This window comes from Leucoraja erinacea, chromosome 34, assembly GCF_028641065.1.
Source record: "Leucoraja erinacea ecotype New England chromosome 34, Leri_hhj_1, whole genome shotgun sequence".
NCBI classification, from domain to species: domain Eukaryota; kingdom Metazoa; phylum Chordata; class Chondrichthyes; order Rajiformes; family Rajidae; genus Leucoraja; species Leucoraja erinaceus.
In genome coordinates, this window is record NC_073410.1 from 19,630,939 (window position 1) to 19,655,128 (window position 24,190).

Sequence of the window (24,190 nt, forward strand, 5' to 3'; positions counted from 1 at the left end):
CATTCTTGCAAAAGAGGGAGTACAGAGAAGGTTCACCAGACTGATTACTGGGATGTCAGGACTTTCATATGAAGAAAGACTGGATAGACTCGGTTTGTACTCGCTAGAATTTAGAAGATTGAGGGGGGATCTTATGGAAACTTACAAAATTCTTAAGGGGTTGGCCAGGCTAGATGCAGGAAGATTGTTCCCAATGTTGGGGAAGTCCAGAACAAGGGGTCACAGTTTAAGGATAAGGATAAAGTCTTTTAGGACCGAGATGAGGAAAACTTTTTTCACACAGAGAGTGGTGAATCTGTGGAATTCTCTGCCGCAGAAGGTAGTTGAGGCCAGTTCATTGGCTATATTTAAGAGGGAGTTAGATGTGGCCCATGTGGCTAAAGGGATCAGGGGGTATGGAGAGAAGGCAGGAACAGGATACTGATTTGGATGATCAGCCATGATCATATTGAATGGCGGTGCAGGCTCGAAGGGCCGAATGGCCTACTCCTGCATCTATTTTTTATGTTTCTATATTTCAAATGAAAGGCATCAAGTGCTGCCGGAACCCAGAGGGTCAGGAAGTATCCCTGGAGAATATGCATAGGTGACGTTTCATGTAGCGACCCTTCTTCAGACCATTTGCAAAGGGGGGGGGGGGCGGGGGGCGGGCATTGAAAGCTAGAAGAGAGGAGGGGCAGTACAAAGCATGTCAGGTGTGGCAAAGCGTGAAAACCACACACTGAAATTGGATCTAGAGGAGAAATACAACAAGACTGCAGCATGGCAGAAAATGCTCCAACACCCGATGCAATGAATAGGACTTTTTTTTAAAAAGAAAGAGTACTAAAATGATGTGTAGTTGCTCTTACCTTTCTCTCGTGTGCACTCTTTATAACAGCGACTCGCTTCAAATCGCCCGGTATTTTGGGAAGCTTCTCTTGGTTTTTGGGTTTGCTCTTAAAGGGCAGGGCTTTCTGCAGTGCCTTGGGGATGTAGAGGGCGTTAAAATGCTTCGCCTTTCTCTGAATGGGCTGGAAGGAAAAGCATTCAGTTAGAAAACGCGTCAGCCATCAATACGTTCCTATTGCTAGGTCAGAAGAAATTAGTTGTAATAAGCAGCACTGGCCAGTAAGGAGATATGACCACATGGTTAAGATGCTTTACAATAAATGGCCAGCCCACCGATTCTTTACATATAACATCCAGACTCTTGTTATTGGCACGTGTACCGAGCACAAAGCTTTGTTTTACATGCTACCCAATAGGATAATTCGGATTGGATAATCAGATAATACCATACAATCAAACCAAACTCAAGTACACTCGGTAGAGCAAAGGGGAAGGTACGGAATATAGTTCTCAGCATTGGAGCGCATCAGTTCCAGAGACAAAGTCCAATGTCCGCAATGGGGTAGAGGTGAATCATACAGTACCCTATCTTATGGAAGGACCATTCAGAAGCCTGATATCAGAGGGGTAGAAGCTGTTCCTGTGTCTGGTGGTGCGATCTTTCATGCTTCTGTACCTTTTCCCAATGGGAGAGGGGAGAAAGAAGAAATACTGGGGTGGGACGTCTTTGATTATGTTGCTGCTTTAACGAGGCAGCGTGAAGTATAGATGGAGTCAATGGTGGGAAGTCTGGGCTGTGTGATGGACTGGGCTACATTCACAACTCTCTCCAATCTCTTGCACAGTCTCAAATTAACCTTGCAAGATGGAAACCGAGGGAAACCGTTTGATCCGTTAGGTCTGTATTGATTCGTTCAGCGGCAAACCAGTGAGTTCAACTCCTCACCATTTTCTCTTTGGCCATACAGAAGGTTCTTCTTTATATATTCAAGACCTATAGATTCTGTTTCAATCACCCTTTCAGATAATGTACTAGATAAGAGGAACGTTGCAAAAAATGTATTTCTTAATGTCTCATCTCGTTCATTTTCCAGATATAACATCTATTTCTCTGGTTACTACCCTCCTGCTTCTGCATCTAACCCAGACAGATTCTTCGCAACTCTCAGTGGCACGGTGTTCCAGAGATCCACAAATGTGAAGGACACGATCTACCAGCATTTGGATAGACGACTATTGCCACATGGAGCAATTCAGCACAGGAACCAGTGTTCATGCCGAACACGATGCCGCTAAACTAATCTCCTCTGTCTGCACGTGATCCATATCCCTACATGTGCTTCTCTTAAAGCCACTTAAACGCAATTATCCCCTCTCCCTGCACCACTACATATGCCAGGCACTCACCACCCTCTGCGTAAAAAACTTGCCCTGCTCATCTCCTTTAAACATTCCACTCTGACCGTAAACCGATATTTCTACCTGAGGAAAAATGTTCTGACAGACTATGCCCCTCATAATTTTACCAACGTCTACCCAGAAAACAGTCCATGGCTATCCTACTTCTTTTAGCTAATACAGGTTCACAATCTCTTATCCGAAAACCTTGGGACCAGACACTTTTCGGATTTCGGAATTTTTCGGATTTCGGAATGGAAGATTTTTAGCGCAGATTTTAACGTTTAACGGGTGGCTCAGTGGTAGAGTGCTCGGCTCGTGGCCACAAGGTCGCGAGTTTGCGCCTCAAACCCGGCAGTTAAAAATGTTTGGTTTTCGGAATTTTGGATAAAAGATTGTGAACCTGTACCCACTAATCCAGGTGTTATTCTGGTACAACTCTCCTGCACTCTCTCCAAAGTCTCCATAGCCTTCCTGTAATAGGGCAACTGGGGTGGGAGATTGCAACTTTGACGTGGTCCACCCTGTTTCGACTATTGCAATGAACCCGACTTGCACAAACAAGATCAAATAGAACAAGTTGACCTACAACTTTAGGCTGTGCACGCCATATGCAAGAAGAAGAATGGGGCAACTAGCACTGAATGCAATACTCCAAATATAGTCGAAGCAAAGTTTCCTAAAGCTTCAAGTTTCCTAAAGCTTTTCACACAGAGAGTGGTGAATCTCTGGAATTATCTGCCACAGAAGGCAGTTGAGGCCAGTTCATTGGCTATATTTAAGAGGGAGTTAGATGTGGCCCTTGTGGCTAAAGAGATCATGGGGTATGGACAGAAGGCAGGTACAGTACACTGAGTTGGATGATCATATTGAATGGCGGTGCAGGCTCGAAGGGCCGAATGGCCTACTGCACCTATTTTCTATGTTTCTATGTAATATGACTTAATAGAGTATGGAAACAGGCCATTCTTTAAGACTCACCTTAAACCTATGTCCCTTGATTCCTCTACACTGGGTATGAGACTCTGTGCATTCACCTTATCTATCCCCCTCATGATCTTATACACCTCCATAAGATCACCCCTCTGCCCTCCGCACTCCAATGAATAAAGTCCTAGCCTGTTTAACATCTCCCTGTAGCTCAGGCCCTCAAGTTCTGGCAATATCCTTGTAAATCTGCTCTGTACTCTTTCCAGCTACCGGTAATTAAAACTTTCTTTTAGCGGGCTGATCAAAACGGAACACAATACTCCGAATATTTAAGAAAGAACTGCAGAAGCTGGAAAAATCGAAGGTAGACAAAATTGTTGGAGAAACTCAGCGGGTGAGGCAGCATCTATGGAGCGAAGCATTAAGTGACGTTTCAGGTCAAGACCCTTCTTCAGACTGATGTGGGGGTGCGGGGGGCAGGAAGCCGAAAGGAAGATGCGGAGACAGTGGGCTGTTGGCGAGAGCTGGGAAGGGGAGGGGAAGGAGGGAGAAAGCAAGGACTCCCTGAAATTGGAAAAGTCAATGTTCAACTCATCCAACCTCATTTATTGCATCCGCTGTTCTAGGTGTCAATTGCTCTACATCGGTGAGACCAAGCGCAGGCTTGGCGATCGCTTCGCCCAACACTTCCGCACAGTTCGCATTAACCAACCTGATCCCCGGTGGCTCAGCACTTCAACTCCCCCTCCCATTCCGAATCCGACCTTTTTGTCTTGGGCATCGTCCATGGCCATAGTGAGTCCCACCGCAAATTGGAGGAGTAGCACCTCATATTTTGCTTGGGTAGTTTACACCCCAGCGGTATGAATATTGACTTCTCCAAGTTCAGGTCGTCCTTGCTGTCTCCCTCCTTCTCCTCCCCTTCCCAGCTCTCCCACAGCCCACTGTCTCCGCCTCTTCCTTTCTTCTTCCCGCCCCCGCACCCCCACTTCAAGATTGTGCCCTGGTTTGACTTTCCAAAATGCAACTTCTCACACTTATCTGCAATAAACTCCATTCGCCATTCTACACCCATATGGAATCTTATTAAAGCCTTGTTGAGGTCCATATGAACAATGTCTATGGCCCTGGGCTCATCAACCATCTTGGTTAATTTGTGAGACATAATCTCCCACATACAGAACCATGCTGACTGTCTTTAACTAGATAGTTCATCTCTAATTGCTGAAGAGAGCTCAATGATCCACATATCCAAAGCCCTCACTCCTGCACAATTCCTAAGCCACTTATGGAACTGCACTATTATTATTTCTTATCTCACTAGCATATGGCATGGGTAGTAATCCTGAGATGACAACCCGAAAGGTCTTGTTTTTTTTTTAACTGTTACCTAATTTCCAAAGATGATACAAGGAACTACAGATGCTGGTTTACAAAGAAAAACACAAAGTATTGGAGTATGTCATCGGCCAAGGCAGCATCTCTGGGGAATGTAGATAGGTGATGTTTCAGGATGGGACATTTCTTTAAACTGGACTAACTTCTGAAAAGAGCAGGATTAACTTCTGAACCGCTGTTTGCAAGTCCTAATTCATCTTCCTATCCATGCCATTGACAAGACCATGTATAGACTAGGTGACCCTTTCACCAAAACAAAAGGTGCTTTGAGGACGATTTTCTTGACATTGGAAACTAGGCGATCGACATTTGGAAACAAGCTACGTTTGTGCTTGGCAATTCTATGAAGTCCTTGAGCTAAGCATGTCAAATGCAACATTTTCGGGAATAAAACATTAAGTCACAAACAGAAGAACATTCTGGTGTTTTATACCTTCTGGCCAAAGTACAGCAAGTGAAGATGTAAACAACTGAGCAATAGTTGAGCTGTTTGACTTCTCCAATACATCCGATGTCAACAAATACTCCTTTGATGGTTGACCTGCCTCCAGTGTACCGATGACCACATTGGCAACATAACTCCCCACAGCATCGGTTGTCTCTTCTATTGAGATCCATATTTTGTTGGTAGACAAAATTGCTGGAGAAACTCAGTGGGTACAGCAGCATCTATGGAGCGAAGGAAATAGGCAATGTTTCGGGCCGAAAACCTTTCGGCCCGAAACATTGCCTATTTCCTTCGCTCCATAGATGCTGCCGTACCCGCTGTTTCGCCAGCAATTTTGTCTAACTTCGATTTTCCAGCATCTGCAGTTCCTTCTTGTCCATATTTTGTTGCATGCAACTTCATCTCTAATTTTCTGCACAACAATGTTAAAGTTGCTGTCAACATAATTTTTCCGTAATGATGACTCGCTTGGTCTATGTTTCTCTGTGTATTTCTCTAAAAAACCTCTGGGAGGTTTGTTTTCCAATCTCCACAGTGGAATTCCAGCATCAATGAATGCCTTGCAAAGATCACTCAAACTCAGATTTGCGACTGGAGCCAGCAGTAAAAGCAGTGAGGAGTCAAGCTTGGGTATTTTGCTTGGGTAGTTTTAGATAGCCCTCGTCTTCTCCATCCTCCCCCTCCCCTTCCAAGCTCTCCTGGTCATACTGTCTCTGCCTTTTCCTTTAATTTTCCTGCCCCCACCCCCCCCCCCCCCCCCCATCAATCTGAAGAAGGGTCTCGACCCAAAACATCGCCTATTCCTTCTCTCCATAGATGCTGCCTCACCCGCTGAGCTTCTCCAGCATTTTTTGTCTACCTTCGATTTTTCCAGCATCTGCAGTTCTTTCTTAAATAGATCTTGGAGAAGACTGAACCAGCGGGCAGCGGCACAAACAAATGAATGGCCGACTGTGGAGCCCCCTGTTTCGCCCCAGTGGTGGAAATTTTCTTGTAAGTTATACTATGTTAACATATTAATACTAACATTAATATTAACGTGTTAACATAGAAAACGACTGTACTCAAGGTACAACGAGAAAATAGCACGACCTTTTAGCAAAACGGCAAAAAAAGGCTGATTGAGGGCAGCGATCATGAAAAATCTGGTGAGATCATCAAAAAAGGCATGAAAAGGCATTTACGGCAAAATCCTGGCTATAATAATTACTATAAAAACCAACAGTGAGGTCAGAAGATAAATCTCTTTATTCAGAGTTATGAAAAAGCGGAATTTGCTTTCATAGGCGGTGGCTGAAGCAAATACCATAGATAGTGAATATACCGGATACAGATACAATGAACTTGGGGGGAAGGGGGGTAGAGAATGTGATGAAGGTTATGGAAGAAGGGCTGAGTGGAGCATAAACAACAGCATAAGTGGTCGGGCTGAATGGCTTGTGTCTATGCATTTGTTCTATGATCTCAGATAACCAGTTACTGCAGCCCTGTTGTAGCCTTAGGTAACATTCCATTGTATGTGTTGGGGAGCACTTCGGGTCCAGTGATCACAATACCATTAGTTTCAATATAATTATGGAGAAGGTCAGAACTGGACCAAGGGTTGAGATTTTTCATTGGAGAAAGGCTAACTTTGAGGAGATGCGAAAGGATTTAAAAGGCGTGAATTGGGATATTTTGTTTTATGGGTAGGATGTAGAAGAGAAATGGAGGACATTTAAAGGTGACATTTTAAGAGTACAGAATATTTATGTCCCTGTTGGGTTGAAAGGAAAGAGTAATAATTGGAAAGAGCCATGGTTTTCAAGGGAAATTGGACACGGTTCGGAAAAAGAGCGAGATCTACAATATTATAGGCAGCATGGAGTAAATGAGGTGCTTGAGGAGTATAAAGAATGTAAAAAGTATCTCAAGAAATAAATTGGAAAAGCTAAAAGAAGATATGAGGTTGCTTTGGCAAGTAAGGTGAAAGTAAATCCAAAAGGTTTCTACAGCTATATTAATAGCAAAAGGATAACGAGGGATAAAATTGGTCCATTAGAGAGTCAGAGTGGACAGCTATGTACAGAGCCAAAAGAGATAGGGCAGATATTGAACAATTTCTTTTCTTCAGTATTAACCAAGGAGAAACATAGAAACATCGAAAATAGGTGCAGGAGTAGGCCATTCGGCCCTTCGATACTGCACCGCCATTAAATATGATCATGGCTGATCATCCAACTCAGTATCCCGTACCTGCCTTCTCTCCATACCCTCTGATCCCTTTAGCCACAAGGGCCACATCTAACTCCCTCTTAAATATAGCCAATGAACTGGCTTCAACCACCTTCTATGGCAGAGAGTTCCAGAGATTCACCACTCTCTGTGTAAAAAAAGTTTTTCTCATCTTGGTCCTAAAGGATTTCCCCTCTATCCTTAAGCTGTGACACCTTGTCCTGGACTTCCCCAACATCGGGAACAATCTTTCTGCATCTAGCCAGTCCAACCCCTTAAGAATTTTGTAAGTTTCTATAAGATTCCCCCTCAATCTCCTATCGATCTTCTAAGGATAATCTCCTAAGGATATTGAATTATGTGAGGTAAGGGAAACAAGTAGGTTAGCTATGGAAACTATGAGGATCAAAGAAGAGGAAATACTGACACTTAAAAAATATATAAAAGTGTATAAGTCTACAGGTCCTGATAGGATATTCCCTAGGACATTGAAGGAAGTGTGAAAATAGCAGGGGCTATGACAGAAATATTTCAAATGTCATTAGAAATGGGAATAGTGCCGGAAGATTGGCATACTGCGCATGTTGTTCCATTGTTTAAAAACGGTTTTAAGAGTAAACCTAGCAATTATAGACCTGTTAGTTTGATGAGTGGTGGGCAAATTAATGGAAAGGATACTTAGAGATAATATATATAATCATCTGGGTAAACAGGATCTGATTAGGAACAGTCAACATGGATTTGTGCCTAGAAGGTCATGTTTGACTAATCTTGAATTTTTTGAAGAGGTGACTAGGGAAATTGATGAGGATAAAGCAGTGGATGTTGTCTATATGGACTTCAGTAAGGCCTTTGACAAGATTCCACATGGAAGGTTGGTTAAGAAGGTTCAATTGTTGGGTAGTAATAGTGGAGTAGTGGGTAGTAATAGTGGATTCAACAGTGGCTGAATGAGAGATACCAGAGAGTTATGGTGGAAGGTACACAAAATGGTGGAATTCTGTTTGTCAGGTTGGAGGCCGGTGACTAGTGGGGTGCTTCAGAGATCTGTGTTGGTTCCACTGTTGTTTGTCATATACATCAATTATCTGGACGATGGTGTGGTAAATTGGACTAGTAAGTATGCAGATGATACTAAGAAAGGTGGTGTTGTGGGTAATAAAGTAGATTTTCAAAGTCTACAGAGAGATTTAGGCCATTTGGCAGAGTGGGCTGAAAGATGGCAGATGGAGTTTAATGCTGATAAATGTGAGGTGCTACATCTTAGCAGGACAAACAAAAAAGAACGTACATGGTAAATGGTAGCGAATTGAGGAATGCAGTTTAACAGAGGGATCTAGGAATAACTGTGCATAGTTCCCCGAAGGTGGAATCTCATGTAGATAGGGTGATAAAGAAAGCTTTAGGTGTGCTGGCCTTTATAAATCAGAGCATTGAGTATAGAAGTTGGGATGTAATGTTAAAATTGTACAAGGCATTGATGAGGCCAATTCTGGAGTATGGTGTACAATATTGGTCGCCAAATTATGTCAACAAAATAGAGAGAGTACAGAGGAGATTTACTAGAATGTTGCCTCGGTTTCAGCATCTAAGCTACAGATAAAGGTTGAACAAGATAGGTCTTTATTCTTTGGAGCGCAGAAGGTTAAGGGGGGACTTGATAGAGGTCTTTAAAATTATGAGAGGGATAGACAGAGTTGACGTGGATAAGCTTTTTCCATTGAGAGCAGGAAAGATTCAAACAAGAGGAAATGATTTGAGAATTAAGGGACAGAAGTTTAGGGGCAACATGAGGGGGAACTTCTTTACTCAGAGAGTGGTAGCTGTGTGGAATGAGCTTCCAGTGGAAGTGGTGGAGGCAGGTTCGATTTTATCATTTAAAAATAAATTGGATAGGTATATGGACGGGAAAGGAATGGAGGGTTATGGTCTGAGTACAGGTAGATGGGTCTAGGTGAGAGTAAGTGTTCGGCAAGGACTAGAGGGGCCGAGATTTCAGTGTTGTAATTGTTATATGGTTATTGTGCTCAGCACTTTGCATTATCAGGCTTAACATGCTCTCCTCAGGAACTCTCCTTCCAAACTCCAAAGGGACTCTCCCTCCATACTACTGACATTGAATGACCCTCTCTCCACACTCCCCGTATTGGGGGACGCCCTCTCCACACTCCCCTCATTTAGGGACCCCCCTCCACACTCCCCTCATTGAAGGACTCCCCCTCCACACTCCCCTCATTTAGGGACCCTCCCCCCTCCACCCTCCCCTCATTGAAGGACTCCCCCTCCACACTCCCCTCATTGAAGGACTCCCCCTCCACACTCCACTCCCCTCAGCAAGGTAGCCTCCCTCCTCCACACTCCGTTGCTTCCACACGGCCCTCATTGTGGGCCGCTCCTCTCATCGAGGGACATTCCCTCCACACCCCGCATTGAGAAACATTCCCTCCACACACCCTCTTTGAGGGACCCTCCCCCCACACTCCCAACGTCCCAGGATCAGGGTGCACCACAGCATGGTTTTCGAACAGCTCCATGCAAAACCACAAGAAATTGCAGAGAATTGTGGATGCAGCCCAGACCATCACAAATCAACCACACTTCCATTGACTCCATTTACACCTCAGGCTGTCTTGGCAAGGCCAGCAGCATAATCAAGGAGGTCCCTCTTCTCCCCTCTCCCATCAGGCAAAAGGTATAGAAGTGTAAAAACACACACCACCAAATTCAGGGAGTTTCTTCCCCGCTGTTATCCTCGCTGTGCAACTGAACCATCCTACCACAACAAGAGAACAGTCCTGAACTACCATCTACCTCATTGGAGACCGTGAGAATACCTTTGATCGGACTTTACTGGCTCTATCTTGCACTAAACGTTATTCACGTTATAACCTTAATCATGCATCTGACACTGTGGATGGCTCGACTGTAACGGTGTATAGTCTTTCTGCTGACTGGTTAGCGCGCAACAAAAGCTTTTCACTGTACCTCGGTACACATGGCAATAAAGCGAAAAGTGCCGCTTCCTGACATGGGGTGATGATTGTTTTCCACCAACTGACCTTGTAGAGGGAATCCTTGTTGGGTTTCATCCTGACGCCCAGGTCATGTTTGAGCTGTCCAACGGTCCTCATCCCAGTCCAGCACTCCCTTTCAGTGTTCGGCCTGAGCAATGAGGTGACTGGATTATACAACTTCGGCACCGAAACTGGGTACCACGTTCTCATGAAAATGATGTCTGAGAAAAAGAACTAATATTTCAGCTTTATAATATTTAAATATTTAATATTTTTATTTACTGATCATCAATTATAACTTAATATACCAGTTTGCAGACAACACCACCGTGGTGGGCCAGATCTTAAACAATGGAGGGACGGAGTACAGCAAGGAGCTGCAGAGTTTAGTAGCACGGTGTCCAGACAGAAAATTGCCCTTCATTGGCAGCTAGATGAAGGAGCTGGATGTCATCTTCTGGAAGTGGGGTGGAGTACACACTTCAGTCTGTATCAATGGTGCTATAAACTTTGGAAACTCTAACATGGGCAGGACCTCCATAGTGAATGGCAGGGCTCTTGGACATGTTGTAGAGCAGAGGGATCTAGGAGTGCAGGTACATAGTTCCTTGAAGGTGGATGGGGTGGTCAAAAAGGCTTTTGGCGCATTGGCTGTCATCACTCAGAATATTGAGTGTAGATGTTGGGAGGTCATGTTGCAGTTATGTAAGAAGTTAGTGAAGCCGCAATTAGACTATTATGTTCAGTTCTGGGCACGTTATAGGAAAGATGTTGTCAAATTGGAATGGGTGCAGAGAAGATTTACAAGGATGTTGCCAGAACTCAAGGGTGTGAGCTAAAGGCAGAGGCTGAGCAGACTGCGACTCATTCCCTGGAGCACACGAGGATGAGGGGTGATCTTATAAAGCTGTATAAAATAATGAGAGGAATAGATCGGGGGGATGTTCAGAACCTCTTGCCTAGAGTGGGGGAATTGAGAAGCAGAAGTCATAGGTTTAAGGTGAAGGGGGAAAGTCTTTATAGGAATCTGAGGGGTGTTTTTTTATTACGCAACGGGCAGTGGATGATTGGAATGAGCTGCCAGAGGAGGTAGTTGATGCAGGGACTATCACAATGATTGAACAGCAATTTGACAGGTACATGGAAAGGACACTTTTAGAGGAATATGGGCCAAACACAGGACAGGGGAACTAGTGTACATGGGACATGTTGGTCAGCGTGGGCCTGTTGTGCCAAAGGGCCTTTTCCCATGCTATATGACTTCATATAACAGTACAGATGTGTACACAGTTAAGAGCTTCAAGGACTTAGGTATAAATATCACCAACAATTTGAATTGGGCCAAGGCAGGCACGGGTTATTGATTGGGGACGATCAGCCATGATCACAATGAAGGGCCGAATGGCCTCCTCCTCCACCAATTTTCTATGTTTCTAACTCTAATGATGCTGTGGCCAAGAAAGTACACCAACATGGGCAGGACCTATATAGTGAATGCTGAAGAATACAGAGGCTCAAACAAAAAGAATGTCTCCAATGATTCCGACCAATTTCTACAAATGCACCTATGGAAATCACAGCTTGCTATGGCAATGGCCCTGCCCAAGACCACAAGACATTGCAGTGTTGTGAACACAGAACCATCTTACACAGTCTCTCTCTATACCTCATGTTGTCTTGCAAAGCAGCCAACATATTCAAGGACCACTCACACCCTGGTCATTCTCTCTGCTCCCCTCACCCTCCGAGCACAGGATACAAACGTTTTAAAGCGCCTAGGACCAGATTCAAGGCTAGCTTCATCCCCTCTGTTATAACATTAATCTGCTAAGGCAGTTTCAGATCCAGTCGGAGGATGGGTTGGGTCTCTTGAAGGGCATTAAGGTGGATAAATCCTCAGGGTCTGATGGAACCTCAGGTTATTGAGGGAAGCAAGAGATTACAGGGACCTTGATGATAATATTTGTATCTTCTCAACCCACAGGTGAAATCTCAGAGAAATGAAAAGTAGCTAATCTTGTTCATTTATTTAAGGGAAGTAGAGAGAATTTAGAAAATTATAAGACAGCGAGCCTCGCGTCAGTGGTTATAAAGTATTGGGGAGGATTCTTCGGGATGAGATTTCTTGCATTGGGGAGTCGGTTAATTAGGGAGGCAACACGGCATTGTGCACAGCAAATCATGTAAGCAGTCACATGCTTAGACACGTAAGCAGGTCATGTCTTACGAACTTGACTGAGTATTTTGAGGAGGTGATGCAGGTGATTGATGAGCATGGGGCAATGAATGGTGTCTACGTGGATTTGAGTTAGGCATTGGATAAAGTTCCTTATAGTAGGCTGACCCAGAAGATTAAGTTACATGGGATCCACGGTGACTTGGCTGTTTGGATTCAGTACCTGCTTACTCATAGAAGGCAGAGGGCTATGATGGAAATGTGCTTTTCTGGTTAGAGGTATGTGACCAGTGGAGTTCCACAGGGATGTGTGCTGGGACCTCTATTGTTTGCAACGTACAAATAACTTGGACGGAAATATAGATGGGCTGATTAGTAAGTCTGCAGTCAACAAAAATATTGGCAGCGTTGCAGTCAGTGAGGAAGGCTATAAAACGATACAGTGGGATATAAATTTGTGACAGACATGGGTAGAGCAATGGCAGATGAAGTTTAATCTGAGCAAGTGAGAAACGTTGCACCTTGGGAGGTCGAACATAAGGGGAAAGTGTACGGTTGCAAGACCCTTAACAGCGTTCATCCACAGAGGGATCTTGGGGTCAAAGCAATAGCTCCCTGAAAGTTGCAACACAAGTAGATAGAGAGGTAAAGAAGGAATACGAGGATTGGATTGGATTGGAGAGGAGAGTACGGATAAACCTGCAGTTTTCTCTGAAGTGTTGGTGGCTGAAGGGTGGCGTGATAGAAGTTTATAAAATTATGAGAGGCATAGATACGATAGTGTGTCAGAACCTTTTCCCCCAGTGTGGAAATGTCAAAGATGAGAAGGCATAGCTTTTTATTATTGTTATTACTACTATTATTGTCTGTGTTGTTTAAATGTATGTGTGTGCATGCATGCATGGAATATATATACATATGTAAATAATATAATAAGCAGACAAAAAAATATGTATATATATGCACACACACACACACACACAAACACAAACTTGTTTTATTTTTATTATATTGTTTTCAGTGTACTATGGCTACATATTCTGTTGTGCTGCTGCAAGCAAGAATTTCACTGTTCTGCCTGAGACACCTCTTGACTTTAAGGTGAAATTGGCATAATTTAAAAGATGTGTTGGGGAAAGTTTTGTTTTACAGTGTGGTGGGTGCCTGGAACGTGCTGCTGGAGGCAGAAATAATGGAAATTAACTATGAGTTTTGGATGGGCACATGTATATGCAGGGAGGAGGGAGAAGGATCACGTGCAGGCAGAGAAGATAAAATTAACTTGGCAACATATTTGGCATGGACGTTGTGGGTCAAAGTGGCCGTGTTCTGTGTTGTACTGTTCTATGCTCTATACCTGGAACCAAATGTAACACTTAATAACAAGGGTTGCCCATTTACATTACAAATGAGGCTTTTTTCCTCCTGGATTGTCACACATTTTTTAAACATTCTTCCTCAAAAGGGCACTGGTACAAAGTATTTGAATATATATATATTTTTTTTATTTAATTTATTTTTATTAGAAGCAATTGTACACGGATAAATCGTTCGGCATCTACAATTATAAAATTATTGTACAGCTTCATTTTTTTCAAATTTTATCATATCAAGCACACAGTAGACTGAGAACAAAAAACAACAATTAAAGAAACAAAAAAAAAAAAAACAAAAAAATCAAATAAAAACAAAAAAAAAACAAACAAACCCAAAAACATATCAACAAACAATAAAAACAAACAAACAAAACAAAAAAAAAAAAAATTAAAATGAGTGGAGGGCAGCCAGAATATGTCAGAGTGCAAGATCAAAGTTCGCTCAGATTAAAGGCATAGCACAGCAGTAAAATAAACAAATCAGAGTTATGCCTCATCAAGCAATATCAAAAATGGTTTCCACACCTCCAAAAAATAATTTTGTGAATTCCCTTTGTTAAAACGAATCTGTTCCATCTTAGCAATAGATAGCATTTCGTTGAACCACCTCTTGAAACATGTGGAGAGTTGAGACTTCCAATTCAGTAATATTATTTTTTTAGCTGCAACCATACCTGCTCTAAGAATCTGCTTCTGGTGGGAAGGAAGGGCCCTTGTATTGTCAGAGCAATCAAAAATAGCCAGATTACAATCAGGCGGAATATTTATTCGACATTGTTTTGAAAGACAGTTAAATATGTCACTCCAGAAATTACTTAATACTGGACAATGCCAGAATAAATGTGATAGTGATCCTTCTGCAGTACCACATCTGTCACACATGGAGGAAACCGATTCAAAAATCTTGTTAAGTTTGGTTTTAGAATAATGTAGTCTATGCAAGACTTTAAATTGAATTAACCTGTATCTAGAACTAATAGAGCACATAAAATACTTTAAAAAAACCACCAAAAAATACTTTAAACATACTAAAAATAAAAATAAATAAAAAGACAAACAGACTGCAGGTGGAGGCAGCCATCAACAGTGCCCAGATCCCAAAATGTTGGGTACAAAAATTGCTCAACATTAAAAATTCCAAATGGACAAAAGATTTGTGGGGCAGTGAGAACTGATGGTGGAATAAATATGTTCATTAGGCTCTGCTGTCTTACATTTAGAGAATATTCCTTTCAGAAGGAGATATAGAAGCTCATCACTCACCACTCATTAACAGCTTGTCTTCGAAGGAGGCTCTGAAAGCACCCTCTGGGGCACGGAGCGCTTTCTTCACCTGACCACGGATTCCACTTACACTTCGCAGTGACGCATTTTCAAACTTGGCCACTTCCAGAGCAGAGTTAAACATTCCCTGTGTGCAAGCACAATAATCCATGAGGATGGATACATTCACCTGGACCATCTCCCTCCTGTTTCTTGATCTCACTGTCACAATCACAGGAGATAGTATGGACAGACATCTATTGGAAACCCACTGACTCCCACAGCTATTAGGACTGCACTTCCTCCCACTGCAAAGACGCTATCCCCTACTCTCAATTCCTCCACATCCGCCACATGTGGGTCCATATCAGGACATCCGAGATGTCCTCATTCTTTAGGGAACGGGGGTTCCCTTCTTCCATCACAGATAGAATGGGACAGGTGCGAACCTTTATGAAGGTCTGAAACTCACGGTATTTAAATAACAAGTGTAAGTTAACCACACTAACTTAACTAGACATGATTACAAGACCGCAAACTAGTGGCACAGTGAATTGAACTTCTGGCTCACTGCATCAGAGCCCTGACCTAGGATTCTGTCTGTGTGGAGTTTACAAGCTCCCCCATGACTGCATGAGTTTTGTCTTGGTGCTCTGACTCCTTCCACATCCCAAAGATGGATGGGTTGGTAGGTTCACTCTCATTTTCCCCTCCCGATATCCAGGGACACAAGCACTGCTTCCCTGTGAATTGGAGATCCACTTGTACTTCTTCCACACGAGTGAACTGGCATTTGGTGCTGACAACGTGGGCTCCTTTACTCTGGAGAAACCGCACTGCTCAGCATCTCCGTTAAATCCACACGGGCCATTGTCAGATTCCACTCACATCACTTTAATTCCCATCTGACCTCCATATTCAGCCTTTTACAATGCTTCAACAGAGCCCAGCTAAGTCACGGAGCAGCACCTTAATGAGTACTGTATATCGGTGCTCACCAAGGAGATGGACAGGGAGGTCAGTGAGATCAGGAAGGGGGATGCTGTTACTCGAGGGCACATTGATATCAAGATGTTGGATTTGGTGGATAACTCACCAGCACACAATGGATCTATCCCAGATTATTAAAAGGAAAGAGAGAAGATTGCTCCGACTTTCACAGAGATTTTTGCATCCACTTTAGTCACAGATGAGGAATAAGAGGAGTGGAGAATAGCAGAATAGAGAACAAATAGTTCCTCTGTTTAAGGAAGAAAATAGAGACAAACAGGGAAATGTTTGGGTGGGTGGAGGTAAGGAGACAGGATAGGAAAGATAAAGGGATAAAGGAGTCAGTGAGGAGAGGGGTTGGAACAAGATTAGATGGAAAACAATGGGAAAGATGCGTACCTTTATGAAGGCGGTGTTCTTGTATATCTTGAATGGGAATCCAATCAACTTAAGTTTTTTAACGACACTAATGGATTTATCGAGGTTCAGCACTACACCCGTCGCTGCAATTCTGAAATCTTTCTGCAAAGAAAAGAATCAATGAGCATTGAGAATTGTGAGGTTTTACACTTGGCAGGCAGTATCATCAAAGACCCACACCATCCTGGCCACACACTCACCTCCCTGCTACCTTCAGGTAGAAGGTACAGGAGCCTGAAGACTGCAACAACCAGGTTCAGGAATAGCTACTTCCCCTCAGCCATCAGGCTATTAAACCTGGCTCGGACAAAACTCTGATTATTAACAACCACTTTCTGTTATTTGCACTTTACCAGTTTATTTATTCATGTGTGTATATATTTATATCATGGTATATGGACACATTTATCTGTTTTGTAGTAAATGCCTACTATTTTCTGTGTGCTTAAGCAAAGCAAGAATTTCATTGTCCTATACAAGGACACATGACAATAAACTCACTTGAACTTGAACTTGAATGGTGAGGTAAGATTACTGGTGCAATGTTGGTGGGTGGCAGCAATGGCATTTGCCACGTGTGGGCAGAAGGGTGAGATGCATGGGGCACGGGGAAGTAGCACGTGGTGAAAAAGCATCTTCATAGTTGGTGGCCATAAAGACAATTGTGTCTATGCTAACTCTGTTGAAGAGCAATCCATGGTCTCATTCCCGTTTCTATTCCTATAGCCAACAGCTCTATTTTCCTTGTGCCAGTGCAAATTTAAAAATGACTATCTCTGCTGCCATCACCCCAGTAAGCAGTGAGCTCTGGGTCATTACCACTAGCCACATAAAGGTTCCTACATTCCCAGATCCTCAAAACGTACACAATTATCCTTGAATCACCAAGGGATGAGCTTTCCTTTGTTTACCTGTTTAAAACCTGCCATAATCTTCTGGTGAATCTCCTCTGCACCTCATATAACATATAACAATTACAGCACGGAAACAGGCCATCTCGGACCTACAAGTCCGTGCCAAACAACTTTTTTCCCTTAGTCGCACCTGCCTGCACTCATACCATAACCCTCCATTCCCTTCTCATCCATATGCCTATCCAATTTATTTTTAAATGATACTAACGAACCTGCCTCCGCCACTTCCACTGGAAGCTCATTCCACACCGCTACCACTCTCTGAGTAAAGAAGTTCCCCCTCATGTTACCCCTAAACTTCTGTCCCTTAATTCTGAAGTCATGTCCTCTTGTTTGAATCTTCCCTATTCTCAAAGTTCACCCAAATCAGAACTGGGCATAAATCTGTAGCAGTAGCTGCAAATACCATAGTTGTTCACACATTATCACCAGGAATGATTCCAAGATCACTTTTGCTTTTCCTCTAAAAAACATCAGGACATCTATCCTCTGGGTGTCCTTACACACTCTCCTGGATGCTGGTGGGATTGGCTGAGACCAAATACTCTGTAGACTTTACATTGGTAAGGCAATCAGGCTGTACTGAGTTATACTGAGTGGAGCAAAAGCTCAGCCATGAGACAGTGTGGGGCGAGTCCAGAACCAGGGGCCACAGTCTTTAAATAAAGGGGAGGTCATTTAAGACTGTGGTGAGAAAAAACTTTTTCACCCAGAGAGTTGTGAATTTATGGAATTCCCTGCCACAGAGGGCAGTGGAGGCCAAGTCACTGGATGGATTTAAGAGAGAGTTAGATAGAGCTCTAGGGGCTACTGGAGTCAAGGGATATGAGAAGGCAGGCATGGGTTATTGATAGGGGACGATCAGCCATGATCACAATGAATGGCGGTGCTGGCTCGAAGGGCCGAATGGCCTCCTCCTGCACCTATTTTCTATGTCATCGAGCTATGCAGCACTGAAACAGGGCCTTCAGCACAACGCGTCCACACTGAGCAAGTCGGCCAGCATCGCTAAGAACCTTTCTGGTACCTGGTTGTGTCCTTTACATGTGGTATTTATACAAGTATAGAAGTTGGGCAGTCATGTTGCAGTTGTACATTGGTGAGGCCGCATTTAGAGTACAGTGCTCAGTTCTGGGCACCATGTTATAGGAAAGATGTTGTCAAGCTGGAAATGGGGGCAGAGATTTACAAGGTTTTTGCCAGGGCTAGAGGGTCTGAGCTAAAGGGAGAGGTTGAGCAGGCTGGGAATGCAGGAGGATGAGGGGTGATCTTATTAATATGTGTAAAATCATGAGAGGAATAAATCGGGTAGATGCACAGAGTTTCTTGCCCAGAGTAGGTGAATCAAGGACCAGAGCTCTTAGGTTAAAGGTGGAAGGGAAATGATTTAATAGGAATCTGAGAAGTACCATTTTCCCACAATGGGTGCTGGGTGTATGGAACAAGCTACCAAAGGAGGTAGTTGAGGCGTTTAAGAAACAGTTAAACATTTAAGAAACAGTTAAACAGGTAAATGGATAGGACAGGTTTGGAGGGATATGGACTAAATGTGGGCAGGTGGGTCCAGTGTAGCTGGGTCTTGCTGGGGGGAAGTTGGGCTAAAGGACCAGTTTCCACACTCTTTGACTCTACCCTCCTTGTCTCATAAACGAACATCCACCGTGTGAAAATGTTACTCATCGGGTCCCATGTAAACCTTTCTGCTCTCTCCTTAAATCTCTGCCCTCGTATCATATAACCATACAACAATTACAGCACGGAAACAGGCCATCTCGACCCTTCTAGTCCGTGTCGAACACGTATTCTCCCCTAGTCCCATGCACCTGCGTTCAGACCATAACCCTCCATTCCTTTCCCGTCCATATAACTATCCAATTTATTTTTAAATGATAAAAACGAACCTGCCTCCACCACCTTCACTGGAAGCTCATTCCACACAGCCACCACTCTCTGAGTAAAGAAGTTCCCCCTCATGTTGCCCCTAAACTTCTGTTCCTTAATTCTCAAGTCATGTCCCCTTGTTTGAATCTTCCCTACTCTCAGTGGGAAAAGCTTATCCACGTCAACTCTGTCTATCCCTCTCATCATTTTAAAGACCTCTATCAAGTCCCCCCTAAACCTTCTGCGCTCCAGAGAATAAAGACCTAACTTATTCAACCTTTCTCTGTAACTTAGTTACTGAAACCCAGGCAACATTCTAGTAAATCTTCTCTGTACTCTCTCTATTTTGTTGACATCCTTCCTATAATTAGGCGACCAAAATTGTACACCATAGTCCAAAATTGGCCTCACCAATGCCTTGTACAATTTTAACATTACATCCCAACTTCTATACTCAATGCTCTGATTTATAAAGGCCAGTACACCAAAAGCTTTCTTTACCACCCTACCTACATGAGATTCCACTTTCAGGGAACAGTGCACAGTTATCCCAGATCCCTCTGTTCACCTGCATTCTTCAATTCCCTACCATTTACGTCCTATTTTGATTTGTCCTGCCAAGATGTCGCACCTCACACTTATCAGCATTAAACTCCATCTGCCATCTTTCAGCCCACTCTTCCAACTGGCATAAAACTCTCTGCAGACTTTGAAAATCTACTTCATTATCCACAACCCCACCTATCTTAGTATCATCTGCATACTTACTAATCCAATTTACCACACCATCATCCAGATCATTGATGTACATGACAAACAACAGTGGACCCAACACAGATCCCTGTGGCACCCCACTAGTCACTGGCCTCCAACCTGACAAACAACCATCCACCATTACTCTCTGTCATCTCCCATTCAGCCACTGTTGAATCCATCTTGCTACTCCTCCATTAATCCCCAACCATTGAACCTTCTTAACCAACCTTCCGTGAGGAACCTTGTCAAAGGCCTTACTGAAGTCCATATATACAACATCCACTGCTTTACCCTCATCAATTTCCCGAGTAATCTCTTCAAAACATTCAAGATTAGTCAAACATGACCTTCCAGGCACAAATGCATGTATCCTAGGCTCTCCTACCATGGAGAAAAGACTGTGGCCATTCATCTTAAATATGCCTCTTTACGTTCAACTTTCAGCCTCCTACAATCCAGCAAAAAAGATGCAGATTATCCAGGCTCCCCTTATGACTAAAACCCTCCTGACCCAGTAACTTCCTCGTAAATCCTACCCACCCTTTCCAGTTGAATGACATCCAAGGAGAGCAGAAACGGTAGCGCAGCGGTAGAGTTGCGGCCTTATAGCATCAGAGACCTAGGTTTGATCCTGACTATGGGTGCTGCCTGTACGTGGTTGTATGCTCTCCCCTTTCTTCGGTAGCTCCGGTTTTCTCCCACGTTCTAAAGACCTACAGGTTTGTAGGTTAATTCGTTTTGGTAAAAGAAAATTGAAAATCGTCCCAAATTGACGGCCTCCTCCTACCTATGCCTTCCGTATTTAATAAACCTCAGCCTCAGAAATTTTAGTGAGAATAGACCCAACCTATCCTTGATCAGACGAGAGTTCATAATGGTGGGGAGATATAAAGGAGAGATTTGGGGTGACGCGAGAGTAGAAGAGAGGAGCGTGCAAAAGGCATCGACTGAAAGCAGCCACTCCCTGCTCTATGTCCACGATTTAGGCTTTGCTGTGCCCTGCCTTTGGGAACTCACCGAACCACCATTCATAGATGAAATTGCAAAAAACCCTGTGCCTTGTGGAGTCATTGGACCTGGAATAAAGGAGAAAAGAGAATGGTTACAAAGAGTTCAGGAGCATGGATACCAGCCAGTCAAGCACCACGCCCACGCAAACCTCCGAGCAACCTCCTGTTAATCCATCTCACAGCCTTGGCCCGTAGACTTCTATGCCGTGGCAATTTTAGTTTAGTTAACTTTCGAGATACACCGTGGAAACATACCTTTCTGCCCACTCTGTCGAGGTAAGTGACTGGAAATACCTGGTGAACCCACGCTGCACTACCTCAATAGCACTCCCCACTATTCACTGCCTGCCATTCTGAAAATGACCTGTTAATTCCTACTCTTTGCTTCCTGTCTGCCAACCAGTTCCCCATCCATGTCAATATCCTACCCCCAATACTATGTGCTCTAATTTTGCACACTATTCTCTTGTGTGGGACCTTTTTGAAAGTCCAGATACACCACATCCACTGACTCTCGCTTATCCATTCTACTTGTTACATCATCAAAAAATTCCAGAAGATTAGTCAAGCATGATTTCCCCTTCATAAATCCATGCTGACTGACCGATCCTGTCACTGCTTTCCAAATGCACTGCTATAACATCTTTAACAATCGACAAGCATCTTCCCCACTACCGTTGTAAGGCTAACTGGTCTATAATTCCCCATTTTCTCTCCCTCCTTTCTTAAAAAGTAGGGTTATGGCCCTGTCCCACTTTACGAGTTCATTCAAGTGCTCTCATGAGTTTTTTAAAAAAATCGAACTCGTGATAAGCACGTAGAATGAATGTAGCGGGTACGTCGGAGCACGGGCACGTCCCTTAGCGGCTCGTATCGCCAACGGCAGGTAAGCTCAGGAAGACTCGTAAAGATATTTCAACATGTTGAAAAATGTCCACGAGAGCCCCGAGTACTTACGAGCGGCCATCAGCGTAAATCTCCAAGATCGAATCAGGGCAAACTCGGGAGAACTCTTTGAATTAACTCGTACAGTGGGACACGGCTTTTACATTGGCTACTCTCCACAGGAACTGATCCAGAGTCGAGAGAACATTGGAAAATGATCACAAATGCATCCACGATTTCGAGGGCCACCTGCTTGAGTACTCTGGGATGCAGACCATCAGGTCGTGGGGATTTATCGGCCTCCAGTCTCAACAGATTACCAAACATCATTTCCTGATTAATGTGGATTCTAGTTCCACTCTCCCACTAGATCCTCGGGCTCCTAGTATTTCTGGGAGATTGTTTGTGTCTTCCTTAGTGAAGACAGAACCAAGGTACTCGTTTAACTGTTCTGCCATTTCTTTGTTTCCCATTATAAATTCACCTGCCTCTAATTGTAAGGGACCTACATTTGTTTTCACTTATCTTTTCCTTTTTTCATATCTAAAGAAGCTTTTAGAGTCAGATTTTATATTCTCCACAAGCTTAATTAACCCCTTTGACCTCCTCTGTTGAGTTCCTTACCCCAAATAGTAGCAGTACAGTGCATGTGCTCGGGTGTGTACTTGAGCAGTCTGTGACGTCCATTGTGGTCCTCTATGTGATACAGCGGGATGGTCTGAAAGCGCCTCCAGCCAAGTGAGAAGATCAGTGGGTCCTTGGTCTTCAGAATCTTCTTGTGCCATCGATGCTTCTTCAAACGCATCTGGTCGTAAGGAAACAAAGTATGTCATGAAACAACCAGAAGTCTTTGTGCTGGGGCTGATTCATTAGCATCATCTCTCCACTATGCTCCCGCTGAGGTTAAAATTAAGAGTAGGGAGAAAGAACACTTTTTGGGATGTATATTTAAAATACAGTAAATACGCTATATACGGAGGGGGATGGTGTCCGTTATTGCCGATTGTCCGCTGTAATTTAGTAAGGTATTATCATTGTATAAGTAATAGCAACAAACAACCACAGTTGCTGTTATTTGACAAAAGGACACAAAGTGCTGGAGTAGCTCAGCTGGTCAGGCAGCATCTCTGGAGAACATGGATAGGTGACGTATCAGGTCGAGACCCTTCTTCAGACTCTCGGTCTGGAACTGGGCCTGGAACCCAGCAGAGGCGAGGATCGGCATTCAATGGTCACGGCTAGAGTGAAGGTAAGGGTTGGCGGTGGTGACAGGTGTGGCCTGGAAGTGGCCGAGGAAGCAATGTGGGTCGGCCGTGGGGGGTAGGTCCAGCCTGAAAGCAGTCGGGGAGGTGGTGCGGGCTGGATGTGATGCCGGCAGCCATCTGTAACCATCTGTCTGCTATAACCAAAATCCATTATTCAAATCATTATCCAAAATCCAAAGATGTCCGTTAAAATGAGACCTTACTGTATTCCAGAACTGATGGAATTATAGATTTTACTTCGGAGTCACGTGAGTGACTACGTGAAGAACCCACCCAGCGCGCAGGCGCGGCATTACGTCAGCAGTGCAACAGCGGCAGCAGCTGGAGCCAGGCTCTCCAGCTGCAGCATAAAGACAAGACCTCAGGTAAGTGCCTTTTTTGTTACAGAGTCGCTCCAGGGAAATAATGGCCTCTAGGAAGCGACCAGCCAGGAGGACTGCCTGCCCAACTCCACCCGAGGAGGGGTCCATAGCTGGGCGACAGCCTCTCGCAGCGGAGGAGTCGTTTCAACGCTCCCGCTCTCCCGACACCGAGCCGCCCCCAGTGCTGCAGATATCAACGCCCCGCACTGGGAGGAAGGCGACTCATAAGACCGACCGGCCGGTGTCCTCCGATGAATCGGAGGAACGGGAACTCTCTCCCCCACCGAAAAGGGGAGACGCTCGGATAAGCTGCATGAGGCAGCTCCTTGAGCGAATGATCAACGAGGAGATGCAGGCTACGCATCTCCCAGGAGGACGGGCTTTGGCCTCCTCCTCTCCACACCCTTCTGTACCCTCTATGTTCGAGGGCAGTAAGGGAGGCCAGGACTGGGCTGGCCTATCTCAAGGGCAGGCGGAGGATACCGTCAGCATGCCGGGCGTGGAAGAAGAGCTACTGGGTGTAGTGGGGCGATATGCAGCGCCCCCAACAACTGGGATGGTGTTGCCACCCAGACTGGCGGCTAGCATAAACAGGCTGTCCAACAACCCGCTGCAGGACAAAGCCGTCCAGCAGGCCCTTGACACATACACAGCGCCAG

General features: G+C 44.2%; 1 protein-coding gene across 2 annotated transcripts in view; it reads right to left on the minus strand.

Annotated features, from left to right (window-relative positions):
- bms1 (BMS1 ribosome biogenesis factor) overlaps positions 1–24,190 on the minus strand; it is a 120,737-nt gene that overhangs the window by 4,339 nt on the left and 92,208 nt on the right. For both annotated transcript variants that reach the window (XM_055661955.1, XM_055661957.1), the window contains exons 17-22: positions 22,529–22,709; positions 21,027–21,085; positions 16,438–16,560; positions 15,049–15,196; positions 10,279–10,454; positions 852–1,013 (exon numbers count right to left, since the gene is read on the minus strand). In XM_055661955.1, coding sequence (XP_055517930.1) covers positions 852–1,013; positions 10,279–10,454; positions 15,049–15,196; positions 16,438–16,560; positions 21,027–21,085; positions 22,529–22,709 — 849 coding nt within the window. The remainder of the gene's footprint in view (positions 1–851; positions 1,014–10,278; positions 10,455–15,048; positions 15,197–16,437; positions 16,561–21,026; positions 21,086–22,528; positions 22,710–24,190) is intronic.